General features: G+C 49.8%; 1 protein-coding gene and 1 long non-coding RNA gene across 2 annotated transcripts in view; both read right to left on the bottom strand.

Moving 5' to 3' along the window:
- Window positions 1–5,004: 5,004 nt before the first annotated feature.
- Window positions 5,005–17,112, bottom strand: part of LOC125152553 (translation initiation factor IF-2-like) — a 49,326-nt gene continuing 37,218 nt past the window's right edge. The window contains exons 5-7 of the mRNA XM_047834636.1: window positions 8,225–8,371; window positions 6,297–6,482; window positions 5,005–5,201 (exon numbers count right to left, since the gene is read on the bottom strand). Coding sequence (XP_047690592.1) covers window positions 6,341–6,482; window positions 8,225–8,371 — 289 coding nt within the window. The 3' untranslated portion in view covers window positions 5,005–5,201; window positions 6,297–6,340. The remainder of the gene's footprint in view (window positions 5,202–6,296; window positions 6,483–8,224; window positions 8,372–17,112) is intronic.
- Window positions 8,427–15,978, bottom strand: LOC125153113 (uncharacterized). The gene is made up of 4 exons (XR_007147409.1): window positions 15,418–15,978; window positions 13,813–14,393; window positions 11,430–11,529; window positions 8,427–9,046 (listed from the first exon to the last, which is right to left on the bottom strand). It is a non-coding gene; the product is annotated as an uncharacterized LOC125153113 (long non-coding RNA).

The raw sequence follows: 17,112 nt of genomic DNA, 5'->3' as shown, positions 1-17,112 counted from the left end.
CTTTCTTACGGTTTTCACTGAGCCCGGTGTGTTTATGCCCATGCGGGTTGCCAAGTGATGATGCAGTCGGCAGCTTCTAATGCCGCATGGTACCCGAGGTGGGAATCGACCAGATGACACGGCCCTTCACTCTCCCGGAGAACGACGCCCAGGTTGTTTCCAGCTCACCATCACCACAGACAAGCTTGCAAGGAGCACCTTAGCTCAGGTCCTTCTGGGGACCTGTGTGAGACTTTCTCAGAGATGTGTACTGAGCAACGGAACTGCCCAGTCAGACAGGACGTGGACTGTCATTTTGACTCACCTCTGCCAGGCTGTTTTCCAGAATGCTTGCATCAGTCTATACTCCAACTAGCTCCGCATGAGAGTTCCTGTTCCCCCACATCCTGCCAGAGGTTAACATCACCGGCTGTCTCACTCGTGCCGATCCGATCGACCTCAAGGGGCACCGTCTCATTGTTTTAATTGGCGTTTCTCTCATTTCTGAAGGGTCTGAGCATCTTCACACGTTTTCTTTGAACATTTCGGATTTCTTCTTTTGTAAATTGCATGGTTCACCTCCTTTGTCTCTCTTGGAGTTGTTCCATTCTTCTGCCTCTGCTAACATCCTTGGTATTTACCTACATATAACCACTTGTTGGTCAAAGAAGTTGCCAGTATCTTTTCCCAGTCTGTCATTTGTGTCTCCATTGTGTCCACCGTTTCTTTAATTATGACAAATTGATCTTTCGTTACTGCCACCTCTCTGGTTGACCCTAGAACGCGCACCTTTGTGGACTCTCTCGTAAGATGTGGATAACGAGGGTACTTACATCACATGGTGGTTTTGACGGTTCAACAAGATGGCGTGTCAAATTCATATCGTGAAGCTCAATGAGCACAGTGTTTGCCGTAGTCATAGTATTGGGTAGTATTGGTAACTGTTGGTCTCTTCACGGGATTTTACGGGTTCCTCAATGACAACTGAAGCTATGGCATAAGTGAGGCAGGAGCTAATCAGATGCCACATCAGTCTGTCACATTCTCTCTCTCTACCCGGAACCACCTGTGGTCCTGTTCAATCAGCAGCCTTGGGTGGTGGTGACCTCACCTTATCCGTACAATCTTACAGCACACACGTGTCCTGAGGCTCTATCACAAAAGCGCGTGATCACCACACATGGTTCATATTTACCGTAGGCTGATCAGTCTGGAACTTATCACCCTGCCCGGTGTTTTGCAAAGTTCCAAACCCATCCGGATAGACTTGGGTGTGTGGCTGCCTCTTCGTCTGTCACCGTGGATCAGACGATCAGGTGGGACTCCCAATCTGGGAGGACTGATTTCCAAAGGCCGCCTGGGTGAGACTTCCCTGAACAACATTACTGTGAGTCAGATTCACACACATTTCATTTATCCCCCTCACATAGACTTGAAAATTAAAGGCAGGAATCTTTGTCGGAATGCATCATGGCCGTGATAGGAGACAGAGGCCACTGTGCAATATTCGAGTAATTTTAACAGATCTGATCTCATCCGAGAGAGCTCGAGGTCCCCCGTAGGAGAGGTCTGGTGGAGACAACTCTTGCGACCTGGGGAAACAGCGATCCATCTGCCCAGGCCTGCACCTGCTCAAGGTGTGTTCCAATTGGCATTTTCTTCTTCTTCCAAACTGTGAGAATCCTTACTGAGACCTTCCTATTCTTCTCAGAGAACAGAGATGGCACCATTCCATTTAGCCATTACGGTGGAAAGAAGTTGCCCTGTGCACCTGCTTCATGCAACAGATATGGGGACACTGAGGCCAGAAAGGGCAGTGAAGCCCCTCAAGGGAGCACAGCCAGTCAGTAGGAAAGTCAACTGTAGGACACAGGACTGTCTCCTCAAAGCGGTCCTGTCCACTCCCAAAGAGACCTGTCTCTCCGAGGAGGCTTCCAGAACAAAGGCCCACCCTCTCAACGGTGCGTTGTCCAAGGTGAGCTTCTGAGACTTAGCCACATGAAACATGGAGCCAGGATAAGGCCCGCTGGGACACAAGTTTGGAGAAGCTCGCCTCGGACGGCCCCTCACAGCCCGCGAACCACTGCCATCTGGAGCTGTCGTTCACTAAGTGCTTTCTGTGAGGGAGACGCGGCGCGAAGCCATTTTCCCCACGTCACCTCACCTTGTGAGATAGCCTGTAAGTGGCAGGTCTGAAATTCCCAACAATTCTCCTGAAAAATAAAGCGGGATCTGTTCCTAACACCGCAAACGAGGGTGAAATTGAGACAGATTAAAGACTCGCACGTCAGACTGCAACCCAGAACCGGTGCGGGCTATCGACTGCTTAGTAACAAATTACCTCAGAACCTAGTGCCTTCAAGCTGTGTGCACTGTTATCTCTGTGGGTGGGAAACCTGGGTGTCCCTTAGCCGGGGCTTCTACTCCAGGGTCTGTCGCAGACTGCAACCAATGTCACGACCCGAGCCACGGCCACCTCCAGTCTACCAGGCCGCCCATTGGCCTCCAAGCTCCTGTGAATGTCCGGCTCTCCACAGACTGTAGGCCGGAGGGCCTAGGTTCTTCACCACCTGCTGGCCGGCAGGCCACTCTCAGCTCCTTGCTAACATGACCTCCAACACGCCAGCTTCTGTCACCCATAGCGCCTGCTGGCAGATGGAAAGCCACAATGTGTGGCCATCTAATCACGGAGGGGCCTCGCGTCGTCTTTGCCGCACCCCCTTGGTTCGAAGTGAGTCGCCAGCTTCGGCCTGCGCTCGAGGCAAGGAGGGTTCACAGCCGTGTGGATGCCAGGAGGCAGGGATCACGGGGGGCCGTCTTAGAAGCCTTCCTACCACGGAACTATAGAAAGAAAAAAAATGAGAATTTCTGAGGACACCGTGGACAGCGAGTAGGCAATGATGGAACGGGCAGAGATAGCTGTGATGCCCAAAACTGACAAGAAACTCCTCTAAATCGGCAAGAAGGAGACAGCAATCCCAGAAGGAGAAAAAAAAAAATGCACAAAGGCTATAAATAGTCCATTTACGGAAGAGATGCAAAAGGCTAATTAATAAGCACACGAAGAGATGCTCACATTTATTAGTAATTAGAAAATGCCATTAAAACAAGATAGCACTTCACACCTTCTAGAATGGCAAAAGAGACAGCTGGATAGTGCCACGTGTTGGCAGGCATGCGGGGCTTTCATCACTGCTGGTGGGAGCGCGGACCCGAGCGGCCGCCCCCAGGAGCATCTGTGCCACTTGATAGGATGGATTGCATGTAGGTGCCGTGGCCCAACGGTTCTGCTTCTGGACGCAGGCGCCGAAGGAACCCTTGCTCTCATCCTCAAGGATGCCCCTTGCAGCGTTATAAGCCGGCTGCCACATGGGTGCCCTCTCCCGGGAGCTCGGACGGGCATGATGGAGCAGCGTGTGTGGGACCCAAAGCATCAGAATGTGTGTTCCTAAGGCAGCGTGAGTGCCTGTGACAATCAGGATGCCTGGGCGAAACAGGAAGGACGCGCGACGAGATACACGACGCGGCATCGTTTGCGCAAGTTAAAAATGCAGGCAAACAAAGCAAAAATGCACGTGAAACAAAATTCACACGTTTCCTATCGGCGTAGGAGTGACATGAGGGGACAAAGGGGTAAGTGTGCGACCCAAGAAAGGAGCCAGGTGCAGACCAGAGACACCCCAGTTCTAAGAGCTGGGGAGTAGGAGGGTTTAGCCCTCTGTCTCTGAGGGGAAAACTCAAACAAAGCCAAACGGCAAGCGTTGCCTAACCCTTGAGTCCACTTTGGCGAGAGTGGTAACCTACCGCAGGAAAGCGCCCCTTGAATTTGACCTTGCTGGGTGCCGCACCAGCTTATTTGATCCCAGTGCTCTTTTCCCACCTAAGACCTGCTCATAACGGTTAGAACCTGTGCTTGTTGGCATGTATGTTGGAAAACACAGTTTGCGATAAATCAACCTGCTGACTTTGCATTCGCTTCAGTGCCCCAGGAGCTCGTTGTGTGTTTACGCTTGTGCGTGAGTGTGTGGATACAAACAAATGTGATGGTCTCTCCCGGGAATTAATGATTCTGTGCCTCGGCGCGTTTCTCAGAACGGCTTTAAGGGTTAATTTGGCTGGATATGACCTCTGACACGGCTCGTGACTGTCTTCTTAAGGCACTGGGTTGTTTCTCTTCTTTTCATCTTGTCCCATGTTTTTGAATGGTGTCTCCCGGTGATCAAGACTGGGCGCTAAATGATTAAACTTTGGGTTAAGCTCACAGACACGAGGCGTGAGGTCTGATGCATGGGAACACACACACATACACACACACACACACGCGCGCGCGCACTCCATGCCATCCAGCTTCCCAAAGAGGGTCTAGCTTCCAATATTATCAGCACCTGGCAGGATGAGACTATTTTATGTAAATGGATTCATTATTATTAATTTCTGCCGGCGCTGAACGATTTATGAACTGCTTTTCGAATGTAGAAAAGTGGTTCATGAATCAGAAGGAAAAATGTTCCCCAAAACTGGCATCGATAAATAACGACTTTTATTCATGGATCCCGCCCATGGTGTCTTTTATCTTCAGGAAGGATGGGTTGGAAATTACAAAATCATTGCGGGGGGTGGGGGTCGGGGACAAACAAGGAAGTGAGGGTCACGGAATGAGAGAGGTGGTTCCTGGGCAGTTCAAGGGGTGGCAAGGTGTGCTGGCCGACGTTACCCTCCTGGGCCTTCTTCTCCTGCAGGACCTACTTCCTCTCTCTCCCTCTTTCTCACGTGTGTGTGTGCCGAACTAACATAGTTTTGCACTTCTCCAATTGCAAAGGAGATTCAGCAGGTATCCAGTCTCTCAAAAAAAAAAGTCTTCGGGGGCACCTGGGTGGCTCAGTCAGTTAAGCATCCGACCCTTGATAGCAGCTAAGGTCATGATCTCGAGGTTGGTGAGTTCAAGCCCCGCATCGGGCTCTGCGCTCACGGTGTGGAGCTTGCTTGGGATTCTCCCTCTCTCCTTCTCTCTCTCTGCCCCTCTGCTCTCTCTCTCTCTTTCTCTCTCTCTCTCTCTCAAAATAAAAAAAGTAAACTTAAAAAAAAAATCTTCATTTGCCAAACACCCTTGATTCATTGTCCCAGGATAGACAGCCGGGGAAAGCCACGGGCAAAGCGACGTGGCCGTCACAGGTGCAAGTTCCAGGCCTGTCTCTGGAGAGACGTGCAGAGGCTCTTTGGACCTGCAGGATAAGGACAGGAATTAAGGACTGTAGATAAACACTTCTTGAGTGCACGTTTCTAGGATCCAGAGTCAGTGGCTACAGGGCTCTTTGGTACCGGTCTTACAATATTATTTGCAGGTTCTGCCAATCAGAAAAGACCTTAAATGCTGCTGGACTGCTGCCTTAGATATTTCATAGTTCACGAGGCAGATGGGCAAGGCTTTCCCAGCTTTGGCAGGCAGAGGGAATTCGAGACTGTTCCTAAAACCCCGAGACCTTGCCAAACGGCTACCTCTCTCACCTGGAGAGACAGATCTGAGCGAACAGTCCCCTCCACGGGCCTCCAGATGGGAACACAGCTACCAAGTCCTCCCAGGGATTTGGAAGTTCATAGGCTGTCTGCACCGGTCTCCAGAGAAGCGATAAATCAAGCTACAAATAATCTGGAGCAGCCTGAGGCTACTGGGGAGTTACCACGGTAGGATTAATGCAAACGCATACCTACTTGGGGGAAGTGGGAGCCAGAGACGGAAAAGCCATGGTTGCAACAGCGGCCCCCCACTCTACCTGCCAGCTCACTCAATCAGCTTTTGCCCAGAAATAAGCAAAAAATTGAACCATGAATCTGCTGTCCCTGCTGGGCCTCATTCCCACACGTCTGTCCTTGGGTGGCCATCTCATGGTGTGTGATTCTAGGGCTTTAAAACATTCTTTTTTAATACAACTACTTAATCTAGCGTTCCACTGCAGAAACAGTGATCTTCTTCCACACCAGAAGATAAATTGGAAAGCCAGTTGTGGTGGGATCCTGAAAGTTCCTGTGGCCCTTCCCAAAGGCGCCCTGCCATCCCTAGATAAGAGGTGGCCTCACGGCCATAGTTGGTTGGCTTTCTGTATTAATGAACTCTTTCCTACCTCTCAACCCTGCCGCGAATACGCAGAAAGCACTTTAAAAATAAATAAATAAATAGATAGATAGATAAATTAATTAATTAATTTTGTTCCTTTTTGTGGTGCACTGAGTTTATCTGTGCACCATTTCTGGGCAGAAAGTGAAGACCACTTTTCTTTCAGGGAAGAAAAACAAAGGTACAAAGACGATGGGGATCCTACCAAGACACGCCAGAAAGCTGGAGTCACATCGAGATGAAAACTTGTCATTTCTGAGTCTTCCTCTCAGAGATGTGTCCATTCAGGTATTGGATGCCTTCTAGGTTCTGCCCCCATGCCGGCCCCGTGTGGATATAGCCATCAACAAGACCAAAAGAGCCCCTGCGTGTCCCCAGGGAGTTTATGTTCCTGTGGCAGGAGATGACAGTAATAGGAAGCCATAATAAAATAAAACTGGATAATGAAACGGTGTATATCTGTTTCTATAAAACCGAATGGTCAAGAGAAGGATTCTGATAAAAAGAAGGAGGGACGCCCGACGCCCGGGTGGCTCGATCAGTTCAGCATCCAACCTCGGCTCAGGTCATGATCCCACGGTTCGTGAGTTCAAGCCCCATGGCGGGCTCTGTGCTGACAGCCCAGAGTCTGGAGCCTGCTTTGGAATCCGTGGCTCCCTCTCTCTGCCCCTTCCCTGCTCATGCTCTGTCTCTGTCTCTCAAAAAAATAAATAAATGTTAAAAACATGTTTTTTAAAAATAAAGAAAGAGACAGCAATGTGGAGAACTGAGAGACAAGTCCAAATAGATGGGCAATGGTGCACATGAACATGACAAAGTCAAGGGACAAACAGGGCCAGCCCTGGACATGGCGAGGGGAAGGGTGGAAAATGACGAGTTCAGAAAAGCCAGCTGAGTCAAATCATGCCAAACCGATGTTAAGGTGCTCGAATTTTATTCTTTTTTTTTTAAATTTTTTTTTCAACGTTTATTTATTTTGGGGACAGAGAGAGACAGAGCATGAACGGGGGAGGGGCAGAGAGAGAGGGAGACACAGAATCGGAAACAGGCTCCAGGCTCTGAGCCATCAGCCCAGAGCCCGACGCGGGGCTCGAACTCACGGACCGCGAGATCGTGACCTGGCTGAAGTCGGACGCTTAACCGACTGCTCCACCCAGGCGCCCCTCGAATTTTATTCTTAATGCCATGGGATGATTTGTTGGATGAGTAACCAGGAAGATTCATTTCAATTACTTTATTACCATGGAACTTCGCTGAAGAAATCACACTTAAAAAATATAAATAAATAAAATAAGAAACCAAAACAGAAAGAAACATATTTTCTCAACCTATTGGCAAAACCAGTCCTCAAGGAGAAAGAGTGGATTAGCTGTCGTTAGGAAGTGAGTAAATCACCTATTGCCTTTAAATATCTCCTCTGGTCTGGTTGCTCCAACATAAGCAAACCTCTTTGCTACTCAGGACACCAAAAGGTTGTCCAACTCTGAAGAGGTAGGGGTTGAAAGAAAAGGCATTCAGGAATTAAATATGTGCTTCAATCAGTTGAACTTTTATACAGATTGACTGCAGTGAAAAATTAGAGCTTTGTGTAATCCAATAGAGTAAAATCAAATGCCCCAAATAAATAAATAGTTGTCTTTTTTTATTAGCTTTCCATCACCCCTGGATCCATTTGTAAGTTGCATTGTGTCACCTCTGTTTTCATTTGCAATGTTGCCTCTGAAAACTGTTTTGTTTATTTGAGCTCAGCAATCAGGCTTAAATGTACCAATATATATTGTTCTAAAGTGTATATTTTTTCTGTCTACCAAAGACATAGTGACTACTCCTTTTATGGGAAACCAGTTATTAATCCAATAAGTCTGCATGAATCAATATCTTTGTGAAATGACACCGTGTTCAAGTTATTTTATGTTATGTTGATGGTTAGCTAATTTTGGAATGGAGACATTTCTTCTAGAAACAGACATAGTATAATTTAGTGGTGAAAACGTCAATCACCATAGGTTGTATGTCTTTGTCCGGGCAGAAGAGGGCAGATTTATTGAAGGAAATGCAGCTATATATTCGTTGCCGCGCTGTGACCCACAACATCCATTTTGCTTATAATTTTGTTTGGCAAACTGACATCACCTGCAGTCACTAGCCGGAAGATGATGCCAAAAGTCATCGTTCTTGGGTTCTGACTCCGTAGTCTCGCTGCAGGCTGATAGGGTTACCAGTCTCAGCGTGGCATCAGCACGACACAACACAATGGCATTTTTCTCTGGTGACAGGCATCTACAAAGGAAAATCTGCATGATGCTAAGAAAGTTTGTACAATTTCGTCTGGGGAAAACCCAATTCAGTAGAACTACTTTTCCTAATATCTAACGGCCCATCGAGAAGGGTCTGATCCTTGAATTCTCCATTGACTCTGAAGTATCCTCTTTCCCAGTTCCTTTCCCTCTGCCCCTTCCATCCTGCGGGTGTTTTAGCCAAGCCAAAGGAATGGGGAGAAGAAGAGGAAGAATCCAATGGCCCCAGGAGGTGAGAGACAAAGAGCCACAAACGTCGAGATGCAGACATGGTAACAACTGCTGATGAGCTTGGATAGAGAAAACTCGGAAGCACACAGGAAGTAACAGCCATTTGGGTACTGAGGTGGCCAAAGGAGTTTAACTGAGTCATAGGTAACATGGTAACTTAGGGACAGAGTTTCATCCCGGAGTGCAACGAAGTGCTCACGTGTCACGGTAAAGGCATTTCTCTTCCAAGCCAGTCGTCAACATCAACATCACCAGGGGGATAAGAAAGGCATGTGTGCTAACTTGTTCCATCAATGGCTGCAGTGAGTCATATTACCCAGTGTCCAGGCTCTCCCATATTGACTCTGGGCTTGGCCACGTTGCTTGCTTTGGCTCACGGCTCATCGGCAAACAGGAAGCAAACACTGGGTGGCACCTTGGAGCTGCCCTGTTGGAGCATGGTCACTTGTGAAATGACAGGAATAGATAACATTTAAACACTGCTTTTGGGGGGCTCCCGCGTGACCAAGTCAGTTAAGCATTCGACTCTTGATTTCGGCTCAGGTCATGATCTCACAGTTTGTGGGTTCACACCCCACATCAGGCTCTGTGCTGACAGTGTGGAGCTTGCTCGGGGTTCTCTCTCCCTCTCCCTCTGCCCCTTCCCCCCCCCAAAAAAAAATAAATAAATAAACTAAAAAAAACCTCTATCAACACTACTTTTTAAAGAGGTTAACACCTTTTAGATGTATTATCTCACATGTCCTCACCCAGCCCTCTGACTCAATTACTATGAGAACTAATGACTATTTCACAGATGAAGAAACCGAGGTAAAAGGGCATGGAGAAGGGAGTGCCTTGAGCAAGTGACGGGCTGGATGTTAACATGGCTGGGTGAGGTTTGAGTCCAGCTGACGCTCTGGCTGAGAGAGAGGTGAACCCTGTGTCTCCCTCCTAAGTTGCATTCCCCGCCCCCCAGACAGTTGCCCCATGCCCACCACCCAAAAAAGTGTGAAAACTCAATGGCTCTTAGGCAAGGAATCCTGGAGGAGTTTGATCAGTTTCTGGCCTCTGATTATTTCCCCCGAGGGTCCCCTCTTCTTGCATGGGGCCTTATTCATACTGCTCCAAACAAACACATCGGGACATTGGTGCCAGGAAAACATTAGGGATGGTTGGGTGTATGTGCCCGCAAAAGACACAGAGTTGAAAATCTGAGAGCTCTTGCCTGAGAGCCCTGAGGGGTCTGAAGATTTTGTAGGGTGAGGGGGAGCCTTTCACCTTCTGCCTAATGGAACATATTGAAATGAGGTGTGGGCACGTCTCGGCCTCCTCCAGAGCAGACATCTGCTCCTAGAAGTGTGATCCATACGGACACTGAGGATTTAGACCCGTCAATTACACCCCACACGGGACTGTTTGCCCCAGCTTTTTCGGGTCAAAGCCCCATCTCCTCCTACCCCCACTTTGTAAAGGCGCTCATAAGCTTCCAGGACTCCGGAAATTGGGAAGGGCAATATGGAAATGTGAGACACCAAGAGGGAAACCCCTTCTCAAGACCCCCAGGATACAGGATGGGGCCAGGGCACTTCTGAGCCATCCAGCCAACCTGCACGTGGTGCTCTCTCCTGCTACCAAATTACATGAATTCTAATCGATTGACAGGGTCCATCTCCCAAAGAGATGCTGAAAGCAAATGTCACCTATGGGAGGCAATGCGTCCATTGCTGACATTTAGTGGTTGCAGGATAGGGAGTTACAGATGGAGAGTGAACTCACAGAGAGATCCTGGGTGGGTGGGCTTGGGCCAGCCTCCTCTCTTCTGTCCTATTTCTGTTTTTTTTTCTTAACATTAAAAAAAATTTTTTTAATGTTTATTTTTGAGAGAGAGAGAGAGAGAGAGATACGGGGAGAGAGAGAGAGAGAGAGAGAGAGAGAGAGAGAGAGAGAGAGAGAGACTGTAAGCAGAAGAGGGGCAGAGAGAGAGAGGGAAACACAGAATCCAAAGCAGGACCCAGGCTCTGAGTTGTCAGCACAGAGCCTGATGCAGAACTTGAACTCACAAACCGGGAGATCATAACCTGAGCCAAAGTCAGATGCTTAACCGATTGAGCCACCCAGGTGGCCCAAGATTTTTATATTATTATTATTTGCGAGAGAGAGAGAGAGAGCGCACAGGCACACAAGCAGGAGAGAGGGGCAGAGGGAGAGAGAGAGAGAATCCCGAGCAGACTCCACACTCAGTGTGGAGCCCGACGCAGGACTCCATCCCATGACCCTGGGATCATGACCAGAACTGAAATCAAGAGTTGGATGTTCAAAGGACTGAGCCACGCAGGCGCTCCCCTTCTGTCCTATTTCTTGGTTGTGGGACAGGACACCTTAATCTCAACTTACCCAGACTCCACAGTCCAAACCCCGGACCCAGGGTAAAGTCAGAAATGAAATCTTACGAGCTTTCTCTCCATCTGAGTGTCTCTCAGACTCCAGACCTGGTCTACAGGTGCCATTCATTCCCTGGAGAGAGAGGCCTCCCCCAGGGCAGACAGTGCAGAAGCTGCCCCCAACCAGCTGGGACAGACGCCTGCCTTCCTTTCATCCCTACTGGTGTTTAAAGACATCATCTGCCCAAAGGCACCTCTTATCTTGAGCCCTGTCCCCTGGCCCCCAGCACTTAGGTTCCAATTCCAGCAAAAAAGGTTTCCGTGGTTCCTCAAAGACTCAGAAAGCCCTGAGGTCGGAAACCGGTATTGTTCCAGAGGTCTTGTGCAGGCTCCTTTTTCCCAGGAAAGGGCCCATCTGAAGGCAGATTGGAGAGACAGGAGTCTTACAGGAAACATTCTCAGTCCTGCCAGGGTTCCCTTCCCTCCTTTCGCATCTCTGGGTTCCTTTAATGAAATGTTCTCCATCCCAGGCAGGAAAACCATTTCCCTGCAAAATACGAAATCCATTGCTGAGCACTGCAATGAGAATTAACCTTGATTACCGCAGTAATTTACTAATCAAAACTGGAGACCTGCTAATCAAGCTGGAATTGCCAGCTGCTTGATTTTTATAGTAACATAACCAAAATTGAACATTTGGTAAACAAGGGGTGTGGGTCTGATGGGGAGACTGGAAGAAGGGGAGGGAGGGGCAGGGTCTACCAGGCCGGAGGGCGGTTGGCGTTTGTGCCATTGACCCGTCAGCAGGTAGAGCCGAAACAGACTAAACACGTTAACCCATGGAAATGCAGAAGTTTCTCCTGAATGGGACAGCCCATTGAAACGCATGTAAGGGGTGAGCTGGGGAACAGGTAGCTTTTTCCCAGTCTGGCTTGTCCCAACCTGAGTTGGGTTCTTCTGGAAGCCAGCCCTTAGACAAGGATACTAGTGTTCACATTTATTTGGCTGGTAACCCCAGAAGACATCAATGGGAGAGCAAGAAAGGGAGAGAGGAAAGGAAAGGCAGGTAATGCAGGAGGCATCGGGAGTAGGTTACTGCTGTGGGCAACCAGACGCAGGTCTGCTGAGACTCACTGGGACACTGTGCAGAAGAGACCACAGATTGGTCTCCCCACCCCCCAGGGTGGCGGGAGCTATTATCAGGCAAGGGATGCCCCCAGGGGCGTTACCTTCCTGGCGTTCTGGGCTGCCTCACTGGCAGGCAGGCTTCTGTGGCCCGAGGAGCTTGCACTAGGAACCAGCCACTTGTGAGTGTCCATCAGGGCGCAGGTATGATACAGGTGGGGCACCTATCACGTCGGCTACACCGCACGACTCTTCCTTGAACTCCTCTCCCATAGAGGGCACCATACTCCTTCACACTTTTGTACCTGTTGCTCACTTGGACTGGCATGGGGTCAGCCAAGGAGCCTCCCCCCCTGCCCGCACCCCCCACAAGCTAAATGACCAGTTATATGCCTAGAGCGCCTTTCCTCTCTGCTCCGGAGAACACCGACCACTCTGTGCTCTTGGATTTCTATTTCTATCCTCTCCTGCTAGGCCAGAAGCTGCTGGAAGACTAGATCATGTCCTTCTTTGCATCCCTCAAGTCTAGAAGAATCTGCGGCACGTGATGGGTTCTCAGTAAATCTCTGCCGATCAGATGACTTGACCAATGAGCCTGGAGAAGGGGCTACAGAGGAACACATCTGCACAGGGGTGGCCTCTGTAGTCACAAAACCCTTCCTTGTGCATGACTCTGCTGCACCCTCAGAGGTCCCATGAGACGGTAAGACAGACATGATTATAACGCACAGGAGGAAATAGAAACCTGGGTTCAATCTAGGCTCAGCTACTTGGGACATCCACTCGACCGCTTCCGGATGATAAGTAGCTGAGCCGGGAACTGAATTCACCGAGACTACCGTGTTGATTCTGAGCCACTCAAGCTGCCTGGACTACAGAGTGTCCTCCCCTGCATGACTCTGGCCTGGGGGTTCTTTCTCCAAAGACCAGTGTCATATCTGACCTCTCCCTGACGCCCACAGGATGAACAGCACAGCAGTTAAAGGTGTGCATGCCAGCGTTTGTCTTGACCCGCTCTGTATCCTATGTTCAGTAAGTATTTAATAATTCACAAGGACAGTCAAGGGCACTCTGTATTAGTGTCTCCCTGCAAGCAGCGCTCCTGACTGCTGTGCAGAGATCGGCCGGAAGGGGGCGCTGCTGGTGGAGAGAAAGCCTGTTCAAGGGCTTGGCACAACACAGAGGAGGGTGGTGAGAATTAAGGGAAGGGGCGATGGGCACAAGAAAGGTCATGGAAGGACACAGAAACTACCAGCATCCACCTCTGCACCCCCAGCCGCAGATCTCACAGGACTGCCTCAAGAATGTGCCAGCTGTCCCAAGACCTCTCATCTTGGCCTTGAGAAAGGACATGGAGGTGTTTCCCCAGTGAAGATAAAACAGATCATGCATGAGAGTCCCAGGAGCTGGTTGCAGGGCTGAGCCTGGAGGAGAGACCAGGGAGAGAACTAGCCAGCAGTGGGGAGCCCGGAGGGCCTACGACACCCAGAGATGACAGGCCGCCATTTTTAATGTAGCAGTGAACAAGAAAGTTCTGAGCAGTCCACACAACAGAAATAGCACCAGAGGCATTTGTGGGAAGGCTCTCTGCCTAGAAAGTTCTCAGAGTCTGGAAAGACCCAGAGGATGGGGAAGAAATCCCTCTGAGCAATTTATTGGCCACTGACTTGTGGTGCCAAGGAGGTATTGATATGGAGAGACTCACCATCCAGCACCATGGACAAGGAGACCAGGGGTTCCCGGACAACTTTCTTCCCCTGTTCACGTCTGCTCTAAAGCACCAGAGATAGTAGGAACCTGCCCAGAAGGCATCAAAGGGTTGAGTGATGGGGGTACTGTAATTCTGCCCCCTGCTCACCCCACATCTCTGTCTCTGTGAACTTGAGCTCAAGCAGCATCCGGCAGGAAAGCTACCGGCGGCCCTTCCTGAGAATCAACTCCAAGAAGGGCTCCCTAGGGAATGTGGTCAGCGAACACCAAAAGAAAGGGATCCCAAGGCTGCTGCGGGTACAGGGACATGTGTCTAGCTGACCTCTACCCTGTCAGCCTCCTATGCTGTGTACGGCCTAGGAGCCAAGGCTGGTCGCTCCTGCTGTTGTTCTCTACGTAAACATGGCTCAGATGCTTCTTTGCTTCTCGGAGGTGAACTGGACATCTGACTTACCTCACTATTACTTACCCCTTTCCCTGGCGATGGGCAGTTTGGTTCATTCCACCATAAACATCCTTCCATGGGACTCCTTGAGCAGTGTTGTTCTAGTGGATACTTATCCAGAGATAGACGTTCTGGAAGGACAGAAGATCTGCACCTTTTCTGTCATACTAGGGCTCACCAATCTGTTCCCTTAAGGGTCTGTGGGATGTGTAGCCCCACTCAGGCTGCCCCCGTCCTCCCCCTCGCCCTTCCCCCCCCCCCCCCCCCCAGCGCTTTACATCACCGGGTTCCAAAGTTCTGCCAATTTGGCACAGGTGATGCTGTTTTATTTTACACGTCACGTGCAGCTGGTGAAAATCGAGCAACTTTGCGTTTTCGGCCATTGGCTCTCGTCTAAGAGGTTCTATGCCCATCTTTGCACTGAGATGTCGGTCTTTTTGCTGTATTTTGGATGCCAGCGCTCTTAGTGATTGTAGAGGCTGCAAGTCGTGGAGGGCTTTTTCTCCTCAAAATTCTCCCCCTCCTCCTTTCTCCTCATTTCCAGCATCCAGGTACTGCCTGGGAAATATCTCTACGTCTGGCACACTCTGGGGACTTTTCCCCCATCTCACCTCCCGAAAGCAGAAAGCGCCGAGTCTGACACTTGCTGCTTAAGGAGCTAAGTAACCCTTACAATCCGCTTCCTTGGAGCTTTGTGATTAATAAAAGCCATGAGTTCCGAGGACTCCAAAGGACAGGGCTGTCTTGGGTTGCACATGCTCGGACCTCTCCTCTGGTGTGTGCAGTGGACAGGATTAATTAATTAGTGAACCCCTTCAACCTGAGCCTGGATTCGTTCAGCCTCAGAATCTTTCCTAAAAGTCATGGCCACCGCGACGCCATTGAGGTTGGCACGGAAGAAAATCTATATACTGTCATTGCCCCGGTGAAATCAAGTACATGTTAATCATCCCAGTTAGCAAGGGAGTCAAAGCCTCCCCACCTGACAATGATTATCTTATCAGAGTTTTCATTAAGAAGAAAATCCCAGCTAATTTCTTTGACCTCACCGTCTGGGAATATGATCCTCACCAGCCAACATGGAGCGAGTGGTTACTATGTGCCAGACACGGTGTGAAATGTATTTTCTCGTTGGGCCCGATGGCAGCTACTTACGTGGAATAGTGTCACGTCACAGGATAAAGGCAAAAATGGTCCCTCTGCTGGTCTCAACTTGACCCTTCTTCTCGTAGACCTGGGCTGCCAGGCACCAAGTCGTCTTTCCGCCTGAACCCTGGCGAGGTAGTTATCTTCTGAGATGTTCAAGAGCTTACTGGAACGCGGTGCGTTTTCTTGTTTCCCTGATCTGGGGTGTAGGTCTCAGCCGGCAGGAAAAATGATAGAATGAGGTCTCAGTGGGTAGTCATGCCCACCTGGGGCAGGTGCCAAGGGTGCCCCGGCCAGATCTGCCTGTAGCAGGTGCTATGACCTATCTCTGGCTGCCTTGACTATACACATCCCCTAAGAATTGTCCTCGGTGCTTGGGAGTCACGTCGCCTGGAGATATCTGGGGAATAACCCCTTTCCTCCTTGAGGTGGCCTCAACCAATGGCGGACTGAAACAGGAATTTGAAAGCCCACACCCCTTGCCTCAAGGTGGGGCAGCTCTTGGAGTCATTGACGCTCCAGACCTCCGTCCCCGTGGGGCTGAGGGTAGACTCCAGCTGAACGCGTTTCATTGCCTGGCTTCCTCCCCTCCCCTCCCCCACTTCCTTGTCCTTCCCTCCCCGAAGATTCCATACCAGAGCACTCCTTCCATAAATCCTTGGCCTGAATTCTCTAGGTACACTTTGTTCCAGCATCAAAATTTCTGAGTGTCTTTAGTTTAAAAACCACTGGGCTTTATTCAGTTATAAACCACCCAGAAAACCACCCAGTTCTCTCCTTTTCCTTTGCATGTGCAAACAGGCTGACATGCTAAAAGAGTTCTTTTGTTCCTGCATTCTCAAATACCCTGTTAAAATCAGAGGCAGATGTTGCCAGACCAATAGTTGATATGGAAAACCCAAGTCACAGATAAGATAACTTGCTCCCAAAATCTCCACCTGGCAAACGTCACAGGCCACCTGGTATTTGGGTTGAACGTCCTCTTCTTTCAAGCTGCTTCAGTGTGACCCTTACTCATCACGCCTTTGCTTCCCGGGGTCAGAAGTTGAGCCCTGCCCTAATGTGACAAATGAGCACCCCCCATTCCAGTTCAGCCAAAACCATCAGGAATTTTCTGGGTTCTCTCCCTGTTCCAGGGGCTTCAGGTTCATATATTTTAGGGGCTGGCTGGGCAGCTAGTCAGCCTTTGCCGCCTTCCCTCTCATCTTGTGGGCTGCCTCCTGGACAAAGCTTTATTTAGCTCTCTCTGCATCTCGCTAGCTAGTGGGCAGGAAGTATGCGCAATGACCCCAGGACAGAGCTTCTGGTCAACCTGTCCTCTCCTGCCCCGCACCTTGGGGACAGGTGCCTGCTTTTAGAATTGCATTTCAAAGCAACAGACTCGCTGGAGGTTGCCAGGTGGAAAGGCATATCGAGAGAGCAACTGAGCAGCGATTATTGAAAGCCCGAGTTTGTTTCTCTCCTTTGCATCGGTATCTGAGATGATGACTCTCTCCAGGGAGGTCGGTGAACCCTGTGCACTCAGGACTGCAACGGGAGGCTGAAACTTCAAAATGGCAGAGCACGAGAGGGGAGTTTCCGTGTTGCAGCGCGGTGGTTTCCAAGTTCATGCCAATTTATTCCCCAATCAAGAGCAATCCGCCTCACTTTGCCAAATCACGCAATCCTTCTCCCCCCCCCCCCATTCCGTCAAGGAACGGGAGA

The sequence above is a fragment of the Prionailurus viverrinus genome, chromosome E2, assembly GCF_022837055.1.
Source record: "Prionailurus viverrinus isolate Anna chromosome E2, UM_Priviv_1.0, whole genome shotgun sequence".
NCBI classification, from domain to species: domain Eukaryota; kingdom Metazoa; phylum Chordata; class Mammalia; order Carnivora; family Felidae; genus Prionailurus; species Prionailurus viverrinus.
Note: the sequence above shows the minus strand (reverse complement) of the source record. Positions and strands in the feature narration are given on the sequence as shown.